The following is a 21708-nucleotide window of genomic DNA, read 5'->3' as shown; positions in this document are numbered from 1 at the left end:
GACCAGGAGGGGGTTTGCCCAGAGTTAGACAGCAGGTCATCGTCCTGACAGGACCCCCCGGGTTCTTCTCACAGAGGTTCCTCAAACGTCATGCCATCCTTATACTCACAATTCAGGATGTGCCCAGAGGAAGGTACCCCACCCACTCCCACTGCCGTCCCCTTCTGGAGCTCCTGACCATCCTGCCAGGCAATGGAGGCCCAGCAACAACCTCCCACTCCCAATCCATGAGAAATTAAGCCCAACAACTCACATCCTGGTTTCTACCCAAGTTGGGGATTTTTATTTACAGAAAGGCCTGGGTGGATCGAGGAGGGTGGTGGGAGACAGTAATGCCAGAAAGAGAAGGGAGATGGGTGTTTAAATACTCAGATGGGAGGGAGGCAGGGAGGAAGCAGTGGGGCTGGCTTAAGGATAGCCACCTCAGGGTAGTCACCCATCAGCAGTCACCCAGCAAGTCCAGGGGGTGAAAATGGGGTCAGGAACCGGCAGAGACCTCAGTCCACTTGCCCCAAGGACAAGATGGCCAGTAGAGGATGGCGCAGATTAAAGAGGCATTTGGTAACATCTGAGTGATACTCCAGGAAGGAAAGCCACCACATCCTCTTTGGAGCTTGGACGCTCCAGTGACACTTGCCCTGTCTGTTGGCCTCACTTTTTCACTTTGATGTCCTCCCTTCCCTTCCCCCATGTTTCAGATTTTCCTTGTCCTCAGGACTCCTAGGTCCCAGACAGAAAGTCCTGGGAAAGCTGGATTCCTGGGCTGAGGGATGCGGTGCTTGTCGACCCAGAGGGGACCTAGTCCTTTCCCCCCAGGATGCCCGCTGAGCTCTGTCCTGGCCTGATGCTCATGGCCCCTTGATGGATCCAGGCTCCGTGAGGCGTGCAGAGGCGTAGGCTGAGGCTCCGAGGCAGGCCGCAGGCTCACAGAAGCCTGGGAGCCCCACAGGGCCTGGTAGGCCAGGTCGGCCTGCCTCTCCAGGGGCACCTGGGGACCCTCGATCTCCATCCTTGCCGTTGATTGCCTGGCCAGGCCGGCCAGGAAGTCCTGTGAAAGGCAGAAGGTCAAGACATCAGGGCTTCCTGTCTCGACCCTGGAATTCTTAAGTTCCATTTTTCAGGTGGGGAAAATGAGGCCAAGGACACCATAGGAAGAAGGGACGCTGCCCCAGACACGGAGGCTCTGGGAGAGTCACGGGCAATTATCCATTACTCCCAACTTCCAATCAGTGAGCCTTGGGAGCAAACGTCCCTTCCTTTCCCTCCATGAAGCAGATTTTGGTGCTACCCGGGAAGTCCTCAGAATCCCAGCTGTCCACTTCCTGGCCAGACTCCACCCAGAGGCTCCTGGGTGCTCCAAAGGGGTGCAAAAGCTGGACGTGTGGGACAGGTCACTGAGCATGAGGCCTCCATGGAAGAGACCCCGTTGTCTGGGGGTCATTAATCCCAGAGCTGAGGGACAGAGCTGCAGCTGGGCAGGGCCAAGGTCTTACCTGGGATCCCTGGGGGCCCAGGCATCCCGGGATGGCCACGTCCTGTGTCTCCCTGGTCGCCCTTCTCTCCACGTTTTCCTGCAGAGAAAGAAGGGAGCCTTTAGTTTTGCAGAATCGGAAAATGTGTTTTCTACTTTGGTCGCTATTTAATTTCTATTTCACACACAGCATTTATTCCTGTTTTGTGCTAGTTTATAATAGGGGAACGTTGGAAAAGACTGCAGAACTGGTTAAATAAAGGAAGGTCCAGACAAGATGGCAGACTATACAGCTGGTGAAGTTCACTACAGGAAAGTGTCTAATAATAACAATAGCTGGCATTCACTGTGTGCCAACTCTATGTGAATTACCTCTAACTGTCATCCTCACAATGACAATGCTATGAGGTTATTGCTATTAATATCCCGCTTTTACAGATGATAAATCTAAGGCCCAGGGAGATTATCAGGTAACTTGTCCAAGGTCCACAGGGGCAAAGTGGCAAAGTCTGGATTGACACTCGTCTTGTACTCTTGTTCCCACCTGCTTTATTACTTTGCTAATCTGCCTCCCCACTTCTAGATACACAGGAGGATGTTTATGGGGTACCACTAAGTAAATTTAAAACAAAAACAAAACCCCCCAAAAAAACCCAAGTTATAAAATAGTACATTCATTTTCATCAGTTTACTACTGAGAGAGCAAGCCCAGGAGTAGTTCTGAAAAATGGCTGAGCGAATGGGGGAAAGTGTCTGTACCTCATCCTGAGAAGGTGAATGATGAAAGAAAACAGGAGGCTGAGCAATCAGCCCATGTAGCTGAGACCCACGGGGCTGGCCTTGGCCAAAGCCCCAGCCTCTGCCCCCACCCCACCGCAGAACAGCACTCACCCTTGGGCCCCGTGTTGCCGATCTGACCCACGGCTCCCACGATGCCAGGAATGCCCCGAGGGCCAGGGTGCCCATGGGGTCCCTGCTTGCCTGGGTACCCAGGAGGCCCAGGGGGTCCTGGGGGACCCACCATGCCTGTTGCACCTAGGGCCTCCCGCTTGGCACTCACAGCCACCTCTGCCAGTTGCTCTGGAGGGAGGAAGGGAGGGAGAGAGAGAGAAGTACGTGAGATGGGTGTCAGCTCAGGAAAACTGGGGAAGGCAGAGCATCCTGATGGCCCCTGGCCCCTTGGTGTGCAGACAGAAAGCTCCCATGTTGGGAAGTCAAAGGTCTGGAGAGGGCAGGGATGTATCACAGGTCCCCAACTCCTTGGAGGCAGAGCTGGAAGGAGCACCCGGGACTCCAGGCTCTCAGGCAAGGCCACTTGCAGAGGCTCCTGAAGGGTGGCCATATCCTGACATGGACTATGAGGGGGGTTTGCTGCCCCCTCCCCTCACCTTGCAGCATCTTCAGCACGACGTCCACAATGTGCTGGTCACTGGCATCTCGGCCCTGAAAGCGGAGGCGGCCTTTCAGGAAGAAGTGCCCTGCTACCAGGGCTGACTGCTCCCGCCCCTGTGACCCCCTCCTGCGCCCATTTTCCCACCGGAAGTATTTTCACCAGCTGACTGCAATCCCTCCTGCAGCACCCACACCCATCCTCTCCGAGCTGGAGCTTGGGCCCGGCCTCAGGGAAGCCAGAGGGCCTCTGGGAACTCCCCGCCTTGGGGGGATGAGCCGCACCCCAGAGAGATTTCCTACCTAGGGGATTCCCCCTCCCCTGAGGGCCAACTCACCGCCACGCCCTGTCTCCCGGGCTGTCCGGGCACGCCGCGATCGCCAGCCAGTCCTCGAGGGCCGGGGGGCCCGGGGTAGCCCTGCACCCCTGGGGCGCCCGCATCCCCGCTGGGTCCCGGGTAGCCGGGTTCTCCGCGGACTCCTTGCTGCCAGGGGCGAGGTGGGTGCAGAGCGGGGTTGAGAGGACGCACGCATCAGAGGCGGGGGCGCGTCCTAAGAAGGTGGGGGGTGGGCCTGGAGAGCAGCGGTCCCCGGGGAGCACTGAGGGAAGAGGGGCGGGGGCAGCGGGAGAGGAGGAGGAGGGCGGTGTCGCAGGGGCAGTGCTCACCTGTCCCTTGGGCCCCGGCTCGCCAGACTCGCCCTGCAGCGCAAGGAAGCGCGGTCACGAGGAGGTGGGGCCCCGGCGCCCGCCCGCCGCGCCCCAGCCGCCCCGCGCAGCCCGCTCACCTTCTCGCCCTTCTCTCCGGGGAGCCCGGCCACCCCCGGGTCGCCCTGCAAATGGAGAACAACGGGTCAGAGCAGCGGCGGAGCTGCGGCGCAGAGGTGTGACACCCTCCCCACCCCCATCCCCATTCCCCACCCCCACCGCGACAGCCAGGGCGCCCCGAAGACAGGGCGGGGGCGGCGCTGTACTCACCGCTCCGCCGCGGGGCCCGGTCTTCCCCGGGGAGCCCTGCAGAAAGCGGGAGATCGGGGCCTTGGTAAGTTCCCCTCTCCAGGGAGGGCTGGGTCCACAGCGCCTCCCAGCCCCGGCTCTTGGCCACACCCCGATCTGCAGCTCAGCCTCGCCCCCGAGGGTAGTAATTTTTCCGCGAGGATTTGGAGCAAGGGATCAAGCATCCCACAGGCCCACCGACCCCTCCCCCAGGGTCTCAGCGCTTCTTTCCCAGGTATTTTCCAGCCCCTTCTGGTACCTTGTCTCCCTTGATGCCTGGCAAGCCCTGGGGCCCTGGAATTCCTGGGGGCCCCTGTTCCCCCTTAGGGCCCTGAGGAGAAAAGAAAGGAGAGGAGTAAATCAAGTGAGGTGCCCAGACATGCGCCCCACCGCCCATCTCACCGGCCCTGCATTACCTGACGTCCTTGAGGGCCTGGCTGCCCCACTGGCCCCCTCTCACCCTGGTCGCCCTGAAATGGAATGGAAAAAGACGGTCAAACCCGGCTATCAGCAGGGGCAGCCTCCCCCTGCCAGATCCCTGACCCTGTGTGATCGGGTGCCCTCTGTTCCTGCTGTCACCAGCGTGGAGGTCCTTTGCTCCACTTCACAGAGCAGCAAACTGAGGCCCTGGCTGGGGAGGCCTCACACAGGCTGGGCAGGGCGGGGCAGATGCTGGAGCCATTGAGAGGACCCAGATCCTGGGTCTAGCAGTGCCAGCTGCTGCAAAGGCCCCCAGGGAGGGGCCACTGTGCCAGGCACTTACCTTCTGGCCCACGATGCCCCGGGGACCGATTTCTCCTCGAGGCCCTGGCTCTCCCTGGGGGACAGAGTGATTGAGATAAGCAGTAGGCCTGGGGCATCCCTCCTTTCCACACCTGGCTAACTGCTCCCCACCCCTGGGGCTCAGCTAATCTCCTTCACCGAGGAAGGCTTCCCTCACCCCTGTTCTTTTCTCTGGTTCACACTTTCCCTGCCTAGGACCCAACATAATTGTAATTAGTCGTCATGTGATAATTTATTTAATGCCTTTCTTTTCCGCTAAACTGTAAGCTCCATGTGAGGAGGAGACCATCTTCTCAGTGTCTAGCACAGTTGCTAGCAGATATTCGGTGAATGTTTATGGAATGAATGAATGAATGACTCCCTGCTGGATTCTCAGCCCCAGTCGGCTTGGCCATCTGGGGAGGTCACACCCCAGGACAGAACCAGTCCTCCCCTCACTGCATTGTACATAGGGAAACGGGTCCAGAGGGGAGAAGGGAGCTTCCCTGGGTCACTGGGTGTGGCAGAGTACTGACTGGCACCTGGGCATCCTCAGGCGAGGGGCCTACCCCACAGTCTCACCCAGGCCCCATACACTGAATGCAGGGCTGTCAGGCCTGGGGAGGCCAAAGCAGGGGCCCTTGTGTCAGGAGGAGACACTTACCTCCTTCCCCGGGGGACCAGAGAATCCAGGGAGGCCCTGCTGGCCTGGCTCACCCTGCAGGAAAACAGTTCTAAGGTCAGTCTGGGTAGCCCAGTGAGGCCTTTGGCCTTGGAGGAGCCCGATAAACCCTAGACAGACTCTAGAACCTATGAGTTGGGGAGGGGAAAGGGTGCTCTTGGTCAGGTCCTCTGGACTCCACTGATTTTCCTGTGTTTGTTCCTCCTCTGGATTTGGAGCCAGGCCATCCTGTCTCCACTGAGCCAGGATTGGGGGGGAGGGGGGGTGCGGGGCAGGGACTGACAGGAGGGAGGTGATTAGGCCCAAGGGACTTGTGTCCAGGCCGAGTTGCTGAGTCTGGGGTGAGGCCAGGGCCTTGCAGTCTACGGCATGCCCCTAGTCCCTGCCCCCAGGCTCCCCTTCCCCAGATAAAGCCAATTCTGCCCCCAGCTTGGGGTCACCTCACCTTGTCTCCAGGGCCTCCTTTTGTCCCAGGCTGGCCTGGCACCCCCTGGAGAAAGAAGCTGACATCAGTTTCTGCCCTAGCCTCGGGGAGTCCCATGTACCTGCTGCTTTGCCTCACATCCCCAGTCCAGATCCTCCCCTGCCTGTGGGAGCTGAACAGCAGAAGGCCCAGCCATGGAATCACCAACTTGACTCGTGGGAGAGGAGAGGGTACAGAGGGGCCTGCCTACTAGGGCCTGCTTCCCGGGGACAAGAGGAGCACACTTATGTGCTCACAGGCACATGTGAGTGCATACAGGAACACAGTCTGCACATGGGCACGGTAGCAGGCCTTGGCCTCCGTACCCTCGGCATGGGGGGCAGGCTCCCATGGACAGGGCTCCCATAAAGTGTGGGATGGAGCTGGGCCTGAATGGTGAGAAGGCCCAGAGAGACCGGGAAGGGCATTCCAAGCAGAGGGACCAGCAAAGGCCTGAGGCGTGGAGGTGAAAAGCCTAGACAGTGTTGAGAAGGGAGAGGATGTGGAGGGGCAGCAGCTGATGAGGCAGGAGGCGTAGCTGGGGACAGATTATGGTGGTCCTTGAATGCTCAGATGAGCTGTGAGGACAAGCATTGTGGCTGCCCTGTTCATAACTGTCTCCCTCCCACTCAGTGTACCTCGTGTACTCAGTAACTTTATGAATGACTGGACGGAATGAGTTTGTCCTGGAGGCAACGGGGGCCATGGAAGGTACTTTAGGAGGGAAATGGTCAGATTCTTCTTAGCCACCACGGAGGACTGGAAAGGCCAAAGAGAAGGCTGGAGCGACTGTCCAAATGATGAGGCCTGAGCCAGGCCAGAGGCCACAGAGGTGGTGATGAGGCCTGGGCTGCAGGGGGACAAGGACTAGAGCAGGAGCTCTGGGTGTGTGGATTTCAACCTCATCAGCCACTCATGCCACCATAGGGAGGTGAGCAACAGAGCCTGGCCTCTGCAGAGAAGCAACTTACCATGGGGCAGCCCCTATGGCTCCAGCCCATACTCACCGCGAGGCCCTGGTGGCCTGGGTTTCCCGGCCGTCCTGCCTGTCCCGCACTGCCCTGGGAGAGACAGAGAACGAGAGTCACAAATGAGACCTCCACCCAGAGGGTCCATGGCTTCCCCTGGAGTGACGGCAGGGAAACTCAGGCCCAGAGGCAAGAAGGAATGTACCAATGACACACCTGAGGATCCCAGGCTCCTAGGCCTCTAGGATCAGTGTGACAGGACTCAGGGCCTGAGCTGGTAAGGGCTCTGACCCCAGCCCCGATCCCACCAGCAGTCCCCACTCCTACCTTCACACCAGGTGTGCCTGGGGCCCCGTCCTTGCCGTCAATGCCTGGGGGACCCTGCTCAGGAGGAAAGGAATAAGGAGACTCACAATGGGGAGATGCCTGGGGTCAGGCCACCCACCCATGTCCCTCTGTGACAGCTGCAGTGTGCAGGCAGGAAGTGGGTCTGGTCATCTCAGGGAACACCACTAGCCAACTAGGGGAGGGGAGTGGAAGTGGGAAGGGGATTTCGGGGGATGGACCCCAGTCCTTTCCTTGTGTGGGTGGTGAGTGTCCCAGATTGCTGGAGGCTTCCCATGACTTCTACATCATCACCCTGTTTACAGGCGAAAAAACTAAGGCGCAGAAAGGGCATTTCCTGAGGGGACAGAGCCAGCCCTCCTGCAACAGAGTTCAGTCTAGAATCGCAGGCTCTCCGTCCTCTGGGTGCTTGGAGTGATGACTGGACCTTGCCCTCTGTCCCCGGGGGCCTGGGCCACTTACGGTTGCTCCCTTCGGGCCTGTTATTCCCTGAGGTCCTCGAACACCTTGGCTGCCCTGCAAGTAGACAGAGATGAGTTCACCTCCAGGATGCGGAACCCTGTCTGGCTGTTTGGAGAGGGGAGCAGCCGGGAACAGGGACCTCTGGGTCCCAGAGTCCCTCTGGCACAGACCACCCCGTGCAGGGGCTGGAGGAGAGGGGCCCGGGAGTGCAGTTGTTGCCCTGGACCCAGCGGGAGGGAGGAGAGGTCAGCGCCAAGCAGGACCAGGTTGGGCAGGAGCAGCGGTAGGGCCGGAAGGCACGCCGGCACCCACTGTGGCCCCAGCAAGGCCCTGAGCAAGACGTGTGTGAAGAAACACAGCAATCAAATGCACGGTGTAGACTTGGTTTGGGTCTTGATTTAAACAAGAAGCGTGAAAAGACATTTTTGAAATGGGAAAAATTTAACACAGACTGCTTATTTGATGATGTTAAGGAATAACGCATAATCTCGTTGGTGTGATAATGGTACTGTGATTAGGTGAGAAAAAGCCCTTATTTTTAAGAGATACACAGAGTATTTAGGGGTGAAATGACATGATGTTAAGGATTTGCTTGAAAATATCAGTGCAAAGCAAGAACAAAGTGAAGGAAGGATGGGGAAAAGAGCATGGGTGAGGTGGTGATGGCTACATGTTAATTTGGGGAGATGGGTATACAGGGGCTTATTGTTTCATTCTCTCTACTTCTGTGTATGTTTAAAAACTTGCATAATAAAAAACTTAAAAATAGCTTACTTTCTGCTCAATTTTTCTGTAAACTCAAAACTGCTGAAAAGAAATAGTCTATTAATTACAAAAAAAAGAGTTATGAGAACTGGGATCTGGACCAAATCCCATTAGCCCCATGGCTGATTTGCTGGAATTTCATTGTCAGGCCCCAGTGACCGTGGGACTGGAGTCTCTGAATTTGATCAGCAACAGGCTGGGCTTCGAGGAGTCGGGGCTGCGGGTGCTGACCCGGGTCTGGGCACAGATGCTCCGCCCCTGTACCAGTCACCCCCACGCACAGACGCACAGACGCGTCATACACGCTCACATACACACGTACACACACGTGCACGCACGCATGCACGCACCAGGCTTGGGTGGAGCTGAGTCCTGCCCAGTACGCCCCAGGGGCCCGCACAGGACGAGGGGTGCCTGAGGACTCACCACGTCACCCTTCTCCCCGGCGCGGCCTGGTGGCCCCCGCGGCCCTTCCTCACCCTGGCAAGAAGGACAAACAGCAATCCGGGTTACATGGGGGAAGCCACACCCCCTTCACAGCCCCAGGAGCTCCAGCCTGGAGGAGGTGTGAGTGGGAAGGTGAGCAGGAGCAGACTTACCGGGGACCCGGCGGCACCAATGGAGCCCAGCATTCCTTTGTACCCACGAGGACCCTGGGAAGAGGCAGAGGTTGTGGGTCAGTCCCGGCTGGACCCCAGAGGCCAGAGGGCTGGTCATGACAGCTTTGGCAGGACACTCCCAAATCACTTACTGTCTCTCCTTTGGGTCCCTCCATGCCCGGGTAGCCCCTGATGCCCTGGGGACCCTATGGAGACAGAAGAATTACAGCAATGGCAATTACAAGGCCCACTGCATGATTCCCTCTCCGACCCCCACTCCCCATCTTCACGATGCCCCTCTGGGGCAGGCAGCACAGTCTCTTATCTCACAGATGAGACGCTGAGGCTCAGAGATGGGGAGGGACTTGCCAGAGTCACTCAAAGAGACAGTGGCAGAACCTGGGCCTCAGCCGAGTCTTCTAGCTGACAGCCTTGGTTCCTGTCCCCCAATTTCTAAGTCAGCCTCAGCCTCCCTCTCCCCACCCAGAGACACACCACCCGGGCACAGGCGTCTTTTTTACAAGTTAGAGGCCAGAGCAGGGAAATGACTCTACTACGGTCTCCTAGGATGAGGAGAGCAGGGCCCCGTGGGGAGGGTTCCTTACCGGCGGTCCAGGGATGCCTTGCTCTCCAGAGGCACCCACATCTCCCTTGGGACCCTAAGGGGCAGGAATGAACAATCAGACAGGCAGGCAGATGGAGAGACAAATACACAGGCAACCAAAGATACCATCCCCTTCCCGGCAAAAGCAGACAGGAAGGACCCCTAGAACCCACACAGTCTCATGTGGCCGATGGATGGGGGAAATGGAGGCCCAGCAGGGACTATGGTCTTGCCCAGGGACACGTCAACCTAGCACATGGGCCTCCTGCCTCCTAGCTCAGGGCTCTGTCCCCGTAGACCCACGGAAGAAGAAGAGGAAGGGAGAAGGGAGGCCTCTGTAGGGCCCTCTCCACACACCCCCTCCCATGGCCTGCAACTCACCGGCTTCCCCTGGCGGCCCGAATCGCCCAGAGCCCCGCGTTTGCCAGGATGCCCCTGAAGCGAAGAAAAGAGATTAGGTTCGTGGCTCCTTCTGCAAGTCCCCCTTACCCACCAAGGGTCCCTCGAAGCCCTCAATGTGAGGTCCCCTCCTATCCACCTTCCCCGCCCCCCAAGACTCGGGTCCGGAGCTCACCTTCACTCCCTGCAGCCCTGGGGGGCCTTTAGCTCCCGCTGGACAGTTGGTTGGACACTGGAAAGAGAATCCCACAGGCCTCTGTTGTCACTGGTTCCCCATCCAACCAACTCCTGAACCCTCCTCCCACCCAAGCCGGGGGAACCTCTCTGCCCATCCTCTCCCCATCCTCCCCGGACTCCACCGCCTAGATGGAAACTACCTCCTTGCCCGCCCCTCTCCAGCGGACCCGCCCCCTCCCCGCGTTAGCCCCGCCCCAGGCCCGGCCTCTCACCAGGAAATCGGCGCTGCCTTCCAGGCCCGCGATGGTTCCGGGGCGGCCCTGAGAGGAGACGTGTGGAGATGGAGCCTGACCCAAACCTTCCCCACCCCAGGCTGGCGCCAAGGCACCTTGTCCTTCCACGTGTGGGAGGTCTGAGGACACTTACCGGTTTCCCAGGAGGCCCTGGGGGCCCTGATGGTCCGTCTGGTCCAGGATCCCCCTGGAAGCAAGAGAGGCCCAAATTATACCCCTGTGTAGCCCCGACCAGGTCACCTCTTCCCCCTCCTGCAGTTCCTGCAATGGCCCTGTCCACCCTGCCCTCCAGGTCACCTCCTGAGACCTGAGCTCTTGGGGAGACCAATGGCCCCGCCCTGGGCCTCCCTGAAAGACCCACCAGAGAGTGGGCTCAGCAGGAGGGGCTTCTGCCCCAGACCTGGGGGAGCTCCCTAGTGGCCAGAAGCAGGCCCAGGAACTCCTGGAGAGACTCCCAACTTGCCGGCTCCGGGGCAGAGGGCAGGAGACAGACTGAGCAGAGGGGTGGCTGGGGCTCACCTTGGGGCCTGTGATTCCAATCTCACCGGGGAGGCCAACTGGTCCAGGAGGTCCCTAGGAACAGAGACGTCAGGCCAGGATGTCTTGGAAGGTTAGACCACCCCAGACACAAAGGTAGGAACAGGCACCCAGAGCCCCCTTCCCAACTATTACTTTGCCACCAACCCCAGAGAGACTGACAGATTAGTGCTTTAAGAACCAGAGAATCCCAGAGCCAGTGGATAGGCCCAGAGTCCTCCGGCAAGTCTACCCGTTCCCGACACCAACACAACATGCTGGCCCCTCCCCATGATGACCAGTCCCCTGGAAGCCCTTCTGCATCCTCCTTCCCTGGGTGTCCCAGGGGCCCTGCCCCATCCCTGAGGACTTACAGGGGGTCCAGCAAAGCCAGGGCCCTGGAACAGAAGGAAAGATTAGGTTAATGACTCCTTCTGCAAGTCCCCCTTAGCCACCAAATGTCCCTCGAAGCCCTTATGGAGTCCACTTACCGGCAGACCGGGGGGACCTGGGAGCCCGGGCTGGCCCTGCAAGACCAATGGGAGAGGCTCAGAGGCTGGGGTCTCCTGGATCCCACAGGATCCTCTCTCCTGCAGCCCCTCCCAAACTCTGGCCCTAGATTGCTGGCCAGTCCCCAGCAGGCCACTTACCTTGACTCCAGGGATCCCCATGGGGCCAGGCTCCCCCTTGGCTCCAGTTAGACCCTGGGGAAGAAAGAGAGGACTATCAGTGAGGGGCAAGCCTGCTCCCTGACCCATGGGGTAGGGCAGGTCCAGAGGTCTCTCCTGGGAGGGTCCAGGCTGCCTTTCACCACACTCCATGAAGGCCTGGGGGCCTTGACACTTCACTCCATCCCTCCCCGCCCCCCATTCCCACAGTAACCCCGGGAGGCAGGCAGGCAGAACAGTTATCCTCTTTTGAAACATGAGAAACAAAGGCCCAAAGATTTGTCAGCCCAGGCCTCCGGCCTCTCAGTTCAGGAGTCTAGAAGACCTAGACACAGGTTTGGATTGGTCACTTTCTTGACGTCTGCCCCTGGCAACTTTTTCTGAGCCTTACTTTTCTCATCTGCAAAATGGGTTAATAATCATGCTTCTCTCTGTGGGAGGATGTGAGAACCCCTGTGGAAGGCCATGGGCTTTGTGATCTTTGCAGGGTGTGGATGAGTTAGAGGGGCCCTGGTGGCTGGCCACAGCCCTGGTGGGCACCGCGTGAGCCAGCAGGGCAAAGGCAACTCATGGGGGCCTCTTGTTCTTCCCGTCTTTCAGTGACCGACCCAAGTGTATCCCCAACCAGATGACTGTCCCAGTGCCCCTGGCTGTGTCCAGCAGCCTGTGACCTTAGGGCCCCTGATACTCTGCGGTATCAGCCAAACAATGCTCCCCTCCTGAGCTGCGCCTGAGGCCACGAGGGGGTGGGGTGGGGAAGGGAGGAGGGGAGCATGACGGGTCCGCCTAGAGTATTCAGTCTGATGCTTGGAGACTGAATCCTGGTTGCCACAGACAAACAGAACCCCTCTCTGCACCCCCATCTGCCCATGATCCGCGGCTCCTGGGGTGGGGGTGGGCTTCCAGGAGGCCACAAGTCATATGAAGGTGAGGGGGGCTCACGGCTGTAGAGTCTCTATCCTGCCGCCCCACTCTGAGCAGAAGAGCAGAGAAGATGCCAGAACTGGGCTCTGGGAGTCAGTGGGTGGGGCCCTAACCTGCTCCACCCGCCACTCAGGTACTCACATCAGTCCCCGGCTTGCCGTCTGGTCCATCGGGCCCCGCTTGGCCAGGCTCTCCCTTAGGTCCCTTGAAAACAGAGATGGGCAGATATTAGCCAGAGGAGGGGAGAACTGGAAGGGTCAAAGGTCAAAGAGGAAAAGGCACTCACCGGAGGGCCAGCTTTCCCAGGGGGCCCCTTGTCACCCTGCAAGATACAAGTCAGTGAGACAGCACATTATGGCTCATGCTACCCCCAGTGGGCTCACGCAGGCCCTGGCTGGCTGGTCCCACATGCTCCTCTCCTCACTCTCTTCTCTTCTGCCCTGGGTCCCCTCAGCCTTGTACTTTTTGGTAAAATAGCTCCTTTTCCCTCAAAAAAACTGTAGGTGAATTGAAACCAATGCCAGCCAGGATGGAGAGGGTGATATCAACATGCAGGTGGGTTTTAGACATGCCGATGCTGGGAAGGTGCCTGTGATGAGACCTGTAAATGGGGCTGTGGGCTCCAGGGTACCCGGGAGAGCCGCCGCCTCTTGGACTGGGGCAAGTGTGGGAAGAAAGCTGGGGCTTTTAGAAAAACCTGAAGGGGAGGTGAGTGAAGTGGGCAGCAGCCCTCTTCCGAATTGGGGTGAGGAAAACAAAAGACTGGAGTGGGGGGCAAAAGACCACAGGGGCCTTTGAAGGGGACAGATTCCAACTGTTCCCAAGGCGAGCACGACCTCTTCCTTCGGTGACAAAGGACCCTTGGTGGAGGACAGGCAGGGCCTGCAGAGTCACATTCAGCCCCAGAGAGGCCTCCAGGCATTTCAGAGCCTGCAGCAGCCAGCACGCTGGCGGGGTCCCAGGGCCCTGTGTTGGAGGGTGGGGGCACCAAGTTGAATAGAAGTCTGTCCAGATGGGTAAACATGGAGCTGACCTCCTGGGGGAGCCTATGGAATGAGGTATTTAACCCTCACCGTGCTAGGAGAGCAGGGAACAAGCCCAGGTGGTTCTAAATCGGGGAGAAAAATGCAAAGGGAAGAGACAAGAGTCTGGCTCCAGCTGGTCAGCGGTCTGGCCAAGGCTCCCAAGCTACCTTGAAGAAGCATCTAGACGTGCCAGGGGGCAGGGCGAGAGGTTCAGGCGTCTCCCACCCGAAAAAGAAGGGAGAGGAGGGGAGGGGGATAAGGAATCGCTATGAGCTGTGGCCGGCAGATGGAACAGCAGCTCCTTGTCCGCGGGCAGCTATAACGGGATCTGCATCTCTCTGGGCTGGTTTGAGGTTTTTGCAGAACAAACAGGCTCCTTGTAGCGCAAGCCGGCGCCGCCTACTGGCAACAAGGAACACTGCATCTCTAGGCACCAACCTCGCCCCTGCCCCCATTCCCAAGGATCACAAAGTTCCCCTTTGTCCGCAGCCTCCCTCCCTCTCCGGTCTCAGGTTAGACTCACGTCGATGCCGTCGGATCCAGGCACTCCTGGCGGCCCCGGGGGACCCGGGGGCCCCTGCTCTCCTGGCGGACCTCTCTGAAAACACACACAGGGGTGCAGCCCTCAGACAGTGCAGGGAGCTGGGCATCGCAGGGGTGCAGCTCCACTGGGAAAGGGAGCCCCGCAGGGAGCCGGGAACTCCCGTTTGTCGAGTACATACTATGTAGCAGATATCGTGTACTATTGCATATATGATCCTATGGAATGCTCAGAACTGTGAGGCGGATACTATTACGACCCCCAGTTTGCAGTTGAGGAAACAGGCTCAGAAAGATTAAGGGGTCCATGATCACAGAGAGTAAGTGGTGGAGCCAGGATTCCGTCCCAGGTCTGCCTCACTCCTTCCACTGTACCCTGTTGTCCTTGCGCTGCCATGGTGGGGAAGAGATGGAGACGGCTCCAGTCAATAACAGATGGTAGGCAAGGTGGTGCCTAGCAGACGGTTGGCCCTCAATGAATGGTTGCTCATATTATTTTTAGATGAACAACGGGTACAGATGGTGAGTAGGTACCCCTTCCTCTCCCCCTGGTGCGGAGAAAACCCAAAGGCAAAGTGGGGGAGGCGCGAGGAGGGGGGCGTAGGGAGGGGAAACATGCTCTCGCCTACCACTCAGAACACCCCTCTCCCAGCACCACTCCTCCATCCACCCCTGGGTGGCCCTCTTATGGGTGCCAGCCCCGAACCAGGCAGGGGTCCCGCACGCTCCAGGTGCCCGCACCCTCCCCCGGCTGGCGCCCTGCTGGCAGCTGCGAACAGCACTGGGCACTAGACGGTGCCCGGGCCCTGCTCCACCGCCCTCGCGTCCCGTTAGGCCCCCAGCCCCCCGGCGGCCCTCGGAAGTGAGACGCAGGCCCCCGGGCCCCGCCGAGAGGCAGCCGCCGGGCGAGAGCGGCGTCTGGCTGGAGCCGGCGCCCCCTGGGAGGCGGCGGGGGCGGAGGCTCCGGAGCCCCGTGAATGGGCAGCATTGTCTCCCCCGCCACCTGGGCTCTCCGGGCTGCCAGGACCCGGCGCCAGCTCCTGCCCCACGCTGCCTGTCCCAGGCAGGGCCGAGCATCTCCGGACGGGGTCCCTCTGGCTGCCTGGCTCATCCACCTCCTTTCACCGGCTGGGGTGCGTCCCATAGGTGCACCTCCCGAGGGAACTTGCGCCGCAAGACTCTCCGAAGCAGCCCCTCGGGCTAGAGAGTGTCAGTAGAGGGTGGGGGACAGGCAGAGCCCTTCCCCAGTCTCCTGGATCCTGAACCCCGGACCCCAGGCCCCACATCCCGGCCCCCGGCGCAGGAGTGGCCGCGGGACTTACGATCTGCGCCAGGGCGAGCCCGAGCACCTGGAGGAGGACAAGGAGGCTGCGGGGGGCGGCCGCAGCGGCCATGGTGGGCGGCGGGCTCGAGGAGGACGGTGCCCGGGTCCACGCACGCACCGACGGCCGAGGCTCCGGGCGGGCGGCGCTGGCTGCTCTCGGACGGACGGGGCGGGCCCGGCCTCCTGAATATGCGGGGGGCGGGGCGGGGGCCCGCGGGGTCTGTCACCTGAGAGGCCCGGGGAGGGAGGCCGGCGCCCTCCGCCCAGCTCCGCCCCGCTCCGTCCAACTGCCAGCGCCCACCCTCCATCCTCGTCCCGGGCTTCCCGGAGGCCCCGGCAAGGTAATGCGAGGAGCGGCCGGGGTGCAGGACCGAGATCATGGTCCCGTTTTTCTGTGAGGAGGCAAAGGGCCGTCGAGGGCCCCTCCAGCCTGACCTCCAGGACCCAGCGCCTTCCATCTGACCCGCAGCCCTCGCCTCATCACTTGCCCCACGTCCTAAACCACTTCTGCTTGCGAGTCCCGGCGTGGACCAGTCCTCTCTCCTCCAGGGCCCAGGCCGAGCCGGCCTTAGGGTCTGCGGACCTTGTAGCAGGCTCTGCCCAGCCCCCACCCTCCTCGTCCTTCTCCACGTACAAGCAAGCAGGCCTCTTCCATGTTAAAGCCTGCCAAAGCCATTCCTGGATGCTCCATCCCTTGAATACCCGCGTCCGCCTCTTTCCTCTAGCGTCACTGCTAATTCTTCAGCAGAGTTGTCCTCATCCCACCTCTAAACTTCCACACCTCCTTCTCACCTCCTTGTTTCTGCTCCAGCTGGGAGATCAGTCTCCTGAGAGTCACCAGTGAGGCCCAGCCCCTCTTCAGTTCTTCAGACAGAAGGCTGTTGGCACCTGGACCTGCCCTTGGCTGTTCTAGCCTCGAGGTCTTCCCTGCCCGGGCTTCCGCGTCCAGCAGCCTGCTTCTTCTGTGGCCTTTTCTCCTCTGCAGCTCCCTTAGGCGCTAGTGTCTCTGGGCTGGGCCTCCTCACTCGCTCTGAGAGATCTCCTCCGTGTTCATGGAAACCACCGCCTCAGGCAGCAGAGTTTATGAAGCCTGTTTGTCCAGCACCGCCTCTCCAGAGCCCCTTACCTTTTCTTTCCTTCACTTAAGCAAGATTGGTAAGTGCTTTGGAACCTGACTCTGTCACTAAGTATGACCACAGGCACCTAAAACTATATGAAGTCTCAGTATTCTTATCCGTCAAAGGGAATAATAATAACCCCTATTTTAGAAGGCTTTTGTGAAGATTGAATGAGATGACGTGTGTGAAGTGTGTTACCTAGCACCAGCACATAGTAGGTGCTTGATACATTTTAGCTTTCATTATGATTTACTGAGGACCCTCTGTTTCCCAGGCCTGCACCCAATGTGGGGAAGACCGCCATGAGCAGATCAGCTAAAATAGTCAACGAGTATGCTCTGGAACCTACAAAGTCCACCTGTGTTGGGCATGTTACCAAAGGGCCCTGGGCTTTGAAAGGGGCTCCTGGAGCTGAGTTTAGGAGAAAGGGCTCCAGAGAACTTAATTGCTCTGCTGGACTGAGTGAGGAGGAATTTGGAGTTTGCAGGAAGCAAGATGAGAGGAGGAGGAGGTGAGAGGGATGATGGGCATTGCCCGGGGGAGTGCTATAATAGGTGTACACGACTTCTAAGGAATGGGACGTCCCAAGTTGTTGGTCTTATGTTGTTCATTTCTTCCTCTCTTTGTGAGGCAAAGACACAAAGGGCTGGTGTGAATAAATTTTCTTTTTTTGTGTGGAAATTATAGACAGGAGATGAGCGTCACGCTTGGACAGCACACATTAGTGGCTTAATTGTCTGTTGCAGCATAGCAAATCACCTAAAAACTTAGCGGCTTAAAACAATTTCTTGGATCGCGAATGCAGGAATGGCTCTGCTGGTTGGCTCTCGCTCGAAGTCTGTTAGGAGGTTGCAGGCAGATGGTGCCTGGGGTAGTGTCATCTAGAAGGCTTCCTCACTCGCGTGTCTGGTGTCTGTAGTAGGAAGCCTCCAATAGCGGGGGCTGGACCAGCTGGAATTTCTTGGGCAGCTCTCTCCTTTCTGTCTTTGCGTGCTTTCCATGGGGTCTCTCCAGCATGGCGACTTCAAGGTAACTGAACTTTTTACGTAGCAGCTCAGAGGTAGGGAGAACACCAGACTGAAGCAGAATTGCCTTTTAGGACCTAGCCTCAGAAGTCACACAGCATCAATGTCACCCCTTTTTTTTTGGTCCAGGCAATGACAAAGGTCTGCCCAGCTTCAACGGGAGGGAACAGAGACCCCACCTTTTGGTGGACAAGTTTCAATATCACATTTCAAGAAGAGCATAGGGGATGGGACATACATTGGTGCAGACATCTCTGGAAAAGAGATCTCAGCCTACTATACTTGGGCTTATAAACTGAACCAATTCAGGGGAAGCTGGAGCTGACCCACAAGGGAAGGCTTTAGACCCACAAGAAATGGGCTAGAGGTTCCAGCCAATTTCATATACCTTTTAAAGAGCAGGGAGACCCTGAATAAATGAAGAGTCACAGATCCACCTTCCTGGATAGTAAGACTCCACTGTGGCAAAGATGTCAAATTAATCTGTAAACTCCATGCAATTCCAATCAAAGTCAGAGCACAGTCTTTATGAAACTTGACAAACTGATTCTACAGAGATTCTAGAAGAGACATGGCATGAAAATAGCCAAGAAAATTTGAAAAAAATAAATGAGAAAGGTCCTTCTCTATCAGAGATCAAAACATAATATAAAGCAATTTATTCAAACTTGCTTTAATTCAAAATTATCTGCCTAGGAAGAGATAAAAGGAGAGAGAGCGAGAGAGACAAGAAACACACACACACATTTATTACATAAATTTAATCTGTGATAAAGGTCTATATATTTAGTTTATGATAAAGGCTAAATTGAAGATCAGTGAGGAAAGGGTAGCTTAGTCAATGAATATTGAGGCAGTTGGATATATATTCAGAAAAAATTCAAGTTAGATTTCTACATCACCATATAAAAAATATATTCCTGGACAAATGAATTAAGGACTTAAATATAAAAATAGCAAACTATGAAAACCTAAAGGGAAATTTTTTGTAGTTTTGTGATAAGGAAAACTTTCCTGAGCAATACACGAAACCATGAAGAGATGTTTAAATTTGACTTCATAACAGTTTTCAAATGCCTGTATAATAAAAACATGGAGATAAAATTAAAAGACAGAAAGGAAATATTCACACTACACATCACCAGACAAGGAATTAATATGGATAACATACAAAGAGCTCTTACAAATCAATAAGGCAAGCTTTATCAAACAGTTCAAGGATTTTCTAATTTGAAACTTCTACAAGCTTTATAGAGAGAAAAAATAAAGAACACTCTCAAACTCATTTATGGGGCTAATATAGCTTTGATATCCAAACCAGTGGTGGGCAATAAGAGAGAGGAATATTACAAGCCAATCTGTCTTATGAACACAGATGGAAAAATCCTATTTAAAATATTAGGAGATTGAATGTAGCAACCTATTAAAAGATACGTCATGACCAAGTTGGTTTTATACCAAGAAAGTAAGGATGGTCTAAAATTAGAAAATCTGTTAATGTAATTCACCACACTATTAAAGAAGAAAGTTTAAGATCATCTCAAAGATAAAAAAAAAAAAAAGAAGAAAGAAACCCAAATGTCTACTCTTGTCTTTCCGCCTACCATAGTAATTTTCTCTGTTAGAACAAGCCTGAAAATGGGGGCCCAAGAAGCCATGTCTTGGATCAGAAGGGAGCCCTGCCAGTCTCATCTTCTGGAAGAATGCACAGAGCCTGGAAGCATCCTTGTGGACTAGAGCGAAAGAATAGGAGGGAGAGAATTTGTCCCTTCTATTTCCTTTTCATCCAAATTAACTCAGGATTTCTTTTCTTTCTTTCAATACAATTTTAAGTTTTAGTTGTAGAGATATTTTATGTTTGAGCAGAAACTGAGTCTAATTCATCCTCTGTGCTCCCAAGCTGCAGATGTCCACAGATTTTTGAGTGAGCAAATGACCTATCGCTGAATCAACCCCAACACACATTGGATCCGTGGGCTGAGACTTCCCTCAGAACCTTCCCTGGCCAGGAAGCAGGGTCTCAGGGCTTAGTTTGGAGCGATGGACTAAATCCTCTTATCTCTGGCCAAACCCACCAGGCTCACATCCTGGTTTCCTCCGTTGTTTTTTAAAAACACTTAACCTCCCCGCTGCTCTGAGTTTCCCGGCTCCTCCCCCAGCATCTGAGTTCTCAGCCAGTCTCCCCTCCCAGCCTTTCCAGTGCTCTGGAACAGTGGTTCACTGATCAGCAAACTTTCTGCCTGTTCGCAGTTTCTCAGAACACATCCTCCGCCTCCAAGCCTGGACCGCCACATGATCCTCCCCTACAGCCCGCTTTCCTGCCCCCGTCTCAGATGGAGGCGCCACGTCCGTCAGGGGTCAGGGGTGGGACCAGTGTCCACATTGTTTCTTGAAGCATTTTTCCAGACATGAGCATGTAGAAACCCCTACTCCCTCAGCCACGTGCCCACCGGTTCTGTCTCCCCTCCTCTCTTTCCTGGGCCACTTTCCCTCGCTCGCTAATGACTCCGGCACCTGAGTCCTATCTTCCCATCCTCTCGGAGTGCTGCCATCATTTGGGACACTTCACCGCCTTCTTAAATGACCCATTCAACAGCCTGGATTCTGAGTTCCTTGAGAACTCATTTCCACCTAATTTCTAGTGACCGTCTCCTCACTTCCACTTCACTCATCTTCTCAAGGGGAGAAGACCTGAGACTTCGGTCTCATCCAGAAGTGCCTCATCTCTGAAATATTAAAATCAAACAACCCTCGGATCCCTGAGCCACCATGTAAGAAGTCTGGCCGCTCTGCTAGGGACACCACATGGAGAGAGAGGAGCCCAGGCTTCCAGCTGTCCACCAAGGCACCAGGCGCATGACTGAAGCCTTTTTTTTTTTTTTTTTTTTTTTTTAAGATTTTATTTTTTCCTTTTTCTCCCCAACGCCCCCCCGGTACATAGTTGTGTATTCTTCGTTGTGGGTTCTTCTAGTTGTGGCATGTGGGACGCTGCCCCAGCGTGGTCTGACGAGCAGAGCCATGTCCGCGCCCAGGATTCGAACCAACGAGCCCCTTGACTGAAGCCTTTTTGAACCTTCCAGACCGGCCTGATCACCAGCTAAATACCACCGAGGGGCTGAGGAAACGCCACATGGAGCAGAAGGATAGCTCAGCTAAGCTTTGCCTGGATTTCTGATCCACAAAATTGTGAGATATGTTTTTTAAAAGATTAGAACTTTTTTTTACTTTTAAAATAATCATACATTCACAGAAAATTTAAAAAATAGTACAGAGGGGCTGGCCCTGTGGCCGAGTGGTTAAGTTCGCGCGCTCCGCTGCAGGCGGCCCAGTGTTTCGTTGGTTCGAATCCTGGCGCGGACATGGCACTGCTCATCAAACCACGCTGAGGCAGCGTCCCACATGCCACAACTGGAAGGACCCACAACTAAGAATATACAACTATGTACCGGGGGGCTTTGGGGAGAAAAAGGAAAAAAATAAAATCTTATTAAAAAAAAATAGTACAGAAAGGTCCCGTGTACCCTTTATCCAATTAATCTCAATGATAACATCTTATGTAATCATAGGGCGATAACAAAACCTGGAAATCAACGGTACAATCCATAGGCCTTATTCAGATTTCACCAGTTTTACCCGCACTCATATGTGTGTGTGATGCAAGTGCATATAGTTCTAAGCAATTTTATCACAGGTACAGATTCCTGTAACCATCACCACAAACAAGATACGGAACTAGTCCATCACCAAAAAGATCCCTCATGCTACCTATTTATAGTGACACCCTTTTCTCTTCCTGCCCCCTTAAACCTTGGTAACCACCAGTCTGTTTCCATCTCTGTGATTTTGTCCATTTTGAGACTGTTATATAAATGGAATCATCTAGTATGTATCCTTTTGAGATTGGCTGTTTCCACTCAGCATAATTTCCTTGAGATCCGTCTAAGTTGTTGAGTGTGTCAATAGCTTCTTCCCTTTTTACTGCTCAGTAGTATTCCAGTCCATGGTATGGACGTACCACAGTTTGTTTAACCATTCATCCTCTGAAGAATATCTGAGCTGCTTCCAATTTTCAGCTGTTAAGAATAAAACTGTTACGAACATTCATGTACATGTTTTTGTGTGGACGTAAGTTTTAATTTCTCTGAAATAAATACCCAGAAGTGCAATTATTCAGTTGTACGGCAAGTGTATGTTA

The 21708-nt window shown here is 55.7% G+C and overlaps 3 protein-coding genes across 7 annotated transcripts in view; 2 read left to right on the top strand and 1 right to left on the bottom strand.

Moving 5' to 3' along the window:
- The window catches only part of ZMPSTE24 (zinc metallopeptidase STE24), a 53956-nt gene extending 52197 nt beyond the window's left edge, over positions 1-1759 (top strand). Inside the window, exon 11 of the mRNA XM_014737160.3 lies at positions 1685-1759. Within this exon, the coding sequence (XP_014592646.2) occupies positions 1685-1691 (7 nt within the window). The 3' untranslated portion in view covers positions 1692-1759. The remainder of the gene's footprint in view (positions 1-1684) is intronic.
- COL9A2 (collagen type IX alpha 2 chain) lies at positions 257-15535 on the bottom strand. 2 transcript variants are annotated; one of them, XM_023632587.2, is made up of 32 exons: positions 15369-15535; positions 14030-14104; positions 12768-12803; positions 12623-12685; positions 11540-11593; positions 11381-11416; positions 11264-11287; positions 10893-10946; positions 10507-10560; positions 10353-10400; positions 10079-10135; positions 9886-9939; positions 9506-9559; positions 9053-9106; positions 8901-8954; positions 8728-8781; positions 7537-7590; positions 7057-7110; positions 6769-6822; positions 5744-5788; positions 5281-5334; positions 4618-4671; positions 4271-4324; positions 4114-4185; positions 3837-3872; positions 3647-3691; positions 3528-3560; positions 3199-3345; positions 2860-2914; positions 2363-2551; positions 1494-1571; positions 257-1048 (listed from the first exon to the last, which is right to left on the bottom strand). In XM_023632587.2, exons 1-32 carry the CDS (start codon positions 15438-15440, stop codon positions 849-851), a joined length of 2067 nt encoding a protein of 688 aa, XP_023488355.2. In that variant the 5' UTR covers positions 15441-15535; the 3' UTR covers positions 257-848. The 2 variants fall into 2 exon arrangements, with proteins under 2 accessions (XP_023488355.2, XP_070116382.1); XM_070260281.1 differs by lacking the exons at positions 14030-14104; positions 15369-15535 and adding an exon at positions 13674-13774.
- Positions 15033-21708, top strand: part of SMAP2 (small ArfGAP2) — a 79840-nt gene continuing 73164 nt past the window's right edge. Inside the window, exons 1-2 of one of the 4 annotated variants that reach the window (XM_070260327.1) lie at positions 15033-15179; positions 16356-16525. The gene's annotated coding sequence lies outside the window, so the exon portion shown is untranslated. Of the gene's footprint in view, positions 15180-16181; positions 16526-21708 lie in introns of all 4 variants that reach the window. The other 3 variants (XM_070260326.1, XM_070260328.1, XM_070260329.1) reach the window with 3 other exon arrangements.

This window comes from Equus caballus, chromosome 2 (genome assembly GCF_041296265.1).
Source record: "Equus caballus isolate H_3958 breed thoroughbred chromosome 2, TB-T2T, whole genome shotgun sequence".
NCBI classification, from domain to species: domain Eukaryota; kingdom Metazoa; phylum Chordata; class Mammalia; order Perissodactyla; family Equidae; genus Equus; species Equus caballus.
The sequence above is the reverse complement of the archived record's forward strand: the minus strand, read 5'-3'. Positions and strand labels throughout refer to the sequence as shown.

Excerpts from the sequence above, each read along its gene's own strand:
- COL9A2 (XM_023632587.2), bottom strand. The coding sequence starts at position 15,440 with ATGGCCGCTGCGGCCGCCCCCCGCAGCCTCCTTGTCCTCCTCCAGGTG. Across the intron at positions 12,804-14,029 it reads CTGGATCCGACGGCATCGAC|GGTGACAAGGGGCCCCCTGG; the intron begins GTGAGTCTAACC and ends TGTATCTTGCAG. Across the intron at positions 4,672-5,280 it reads CTGGTCCCCCGGGGAAGGAG|GGAGAGCCAGGGCCTCGAGG; the intron begins GTAAGTGTCTCC and ends TCTGTCCCCCAG.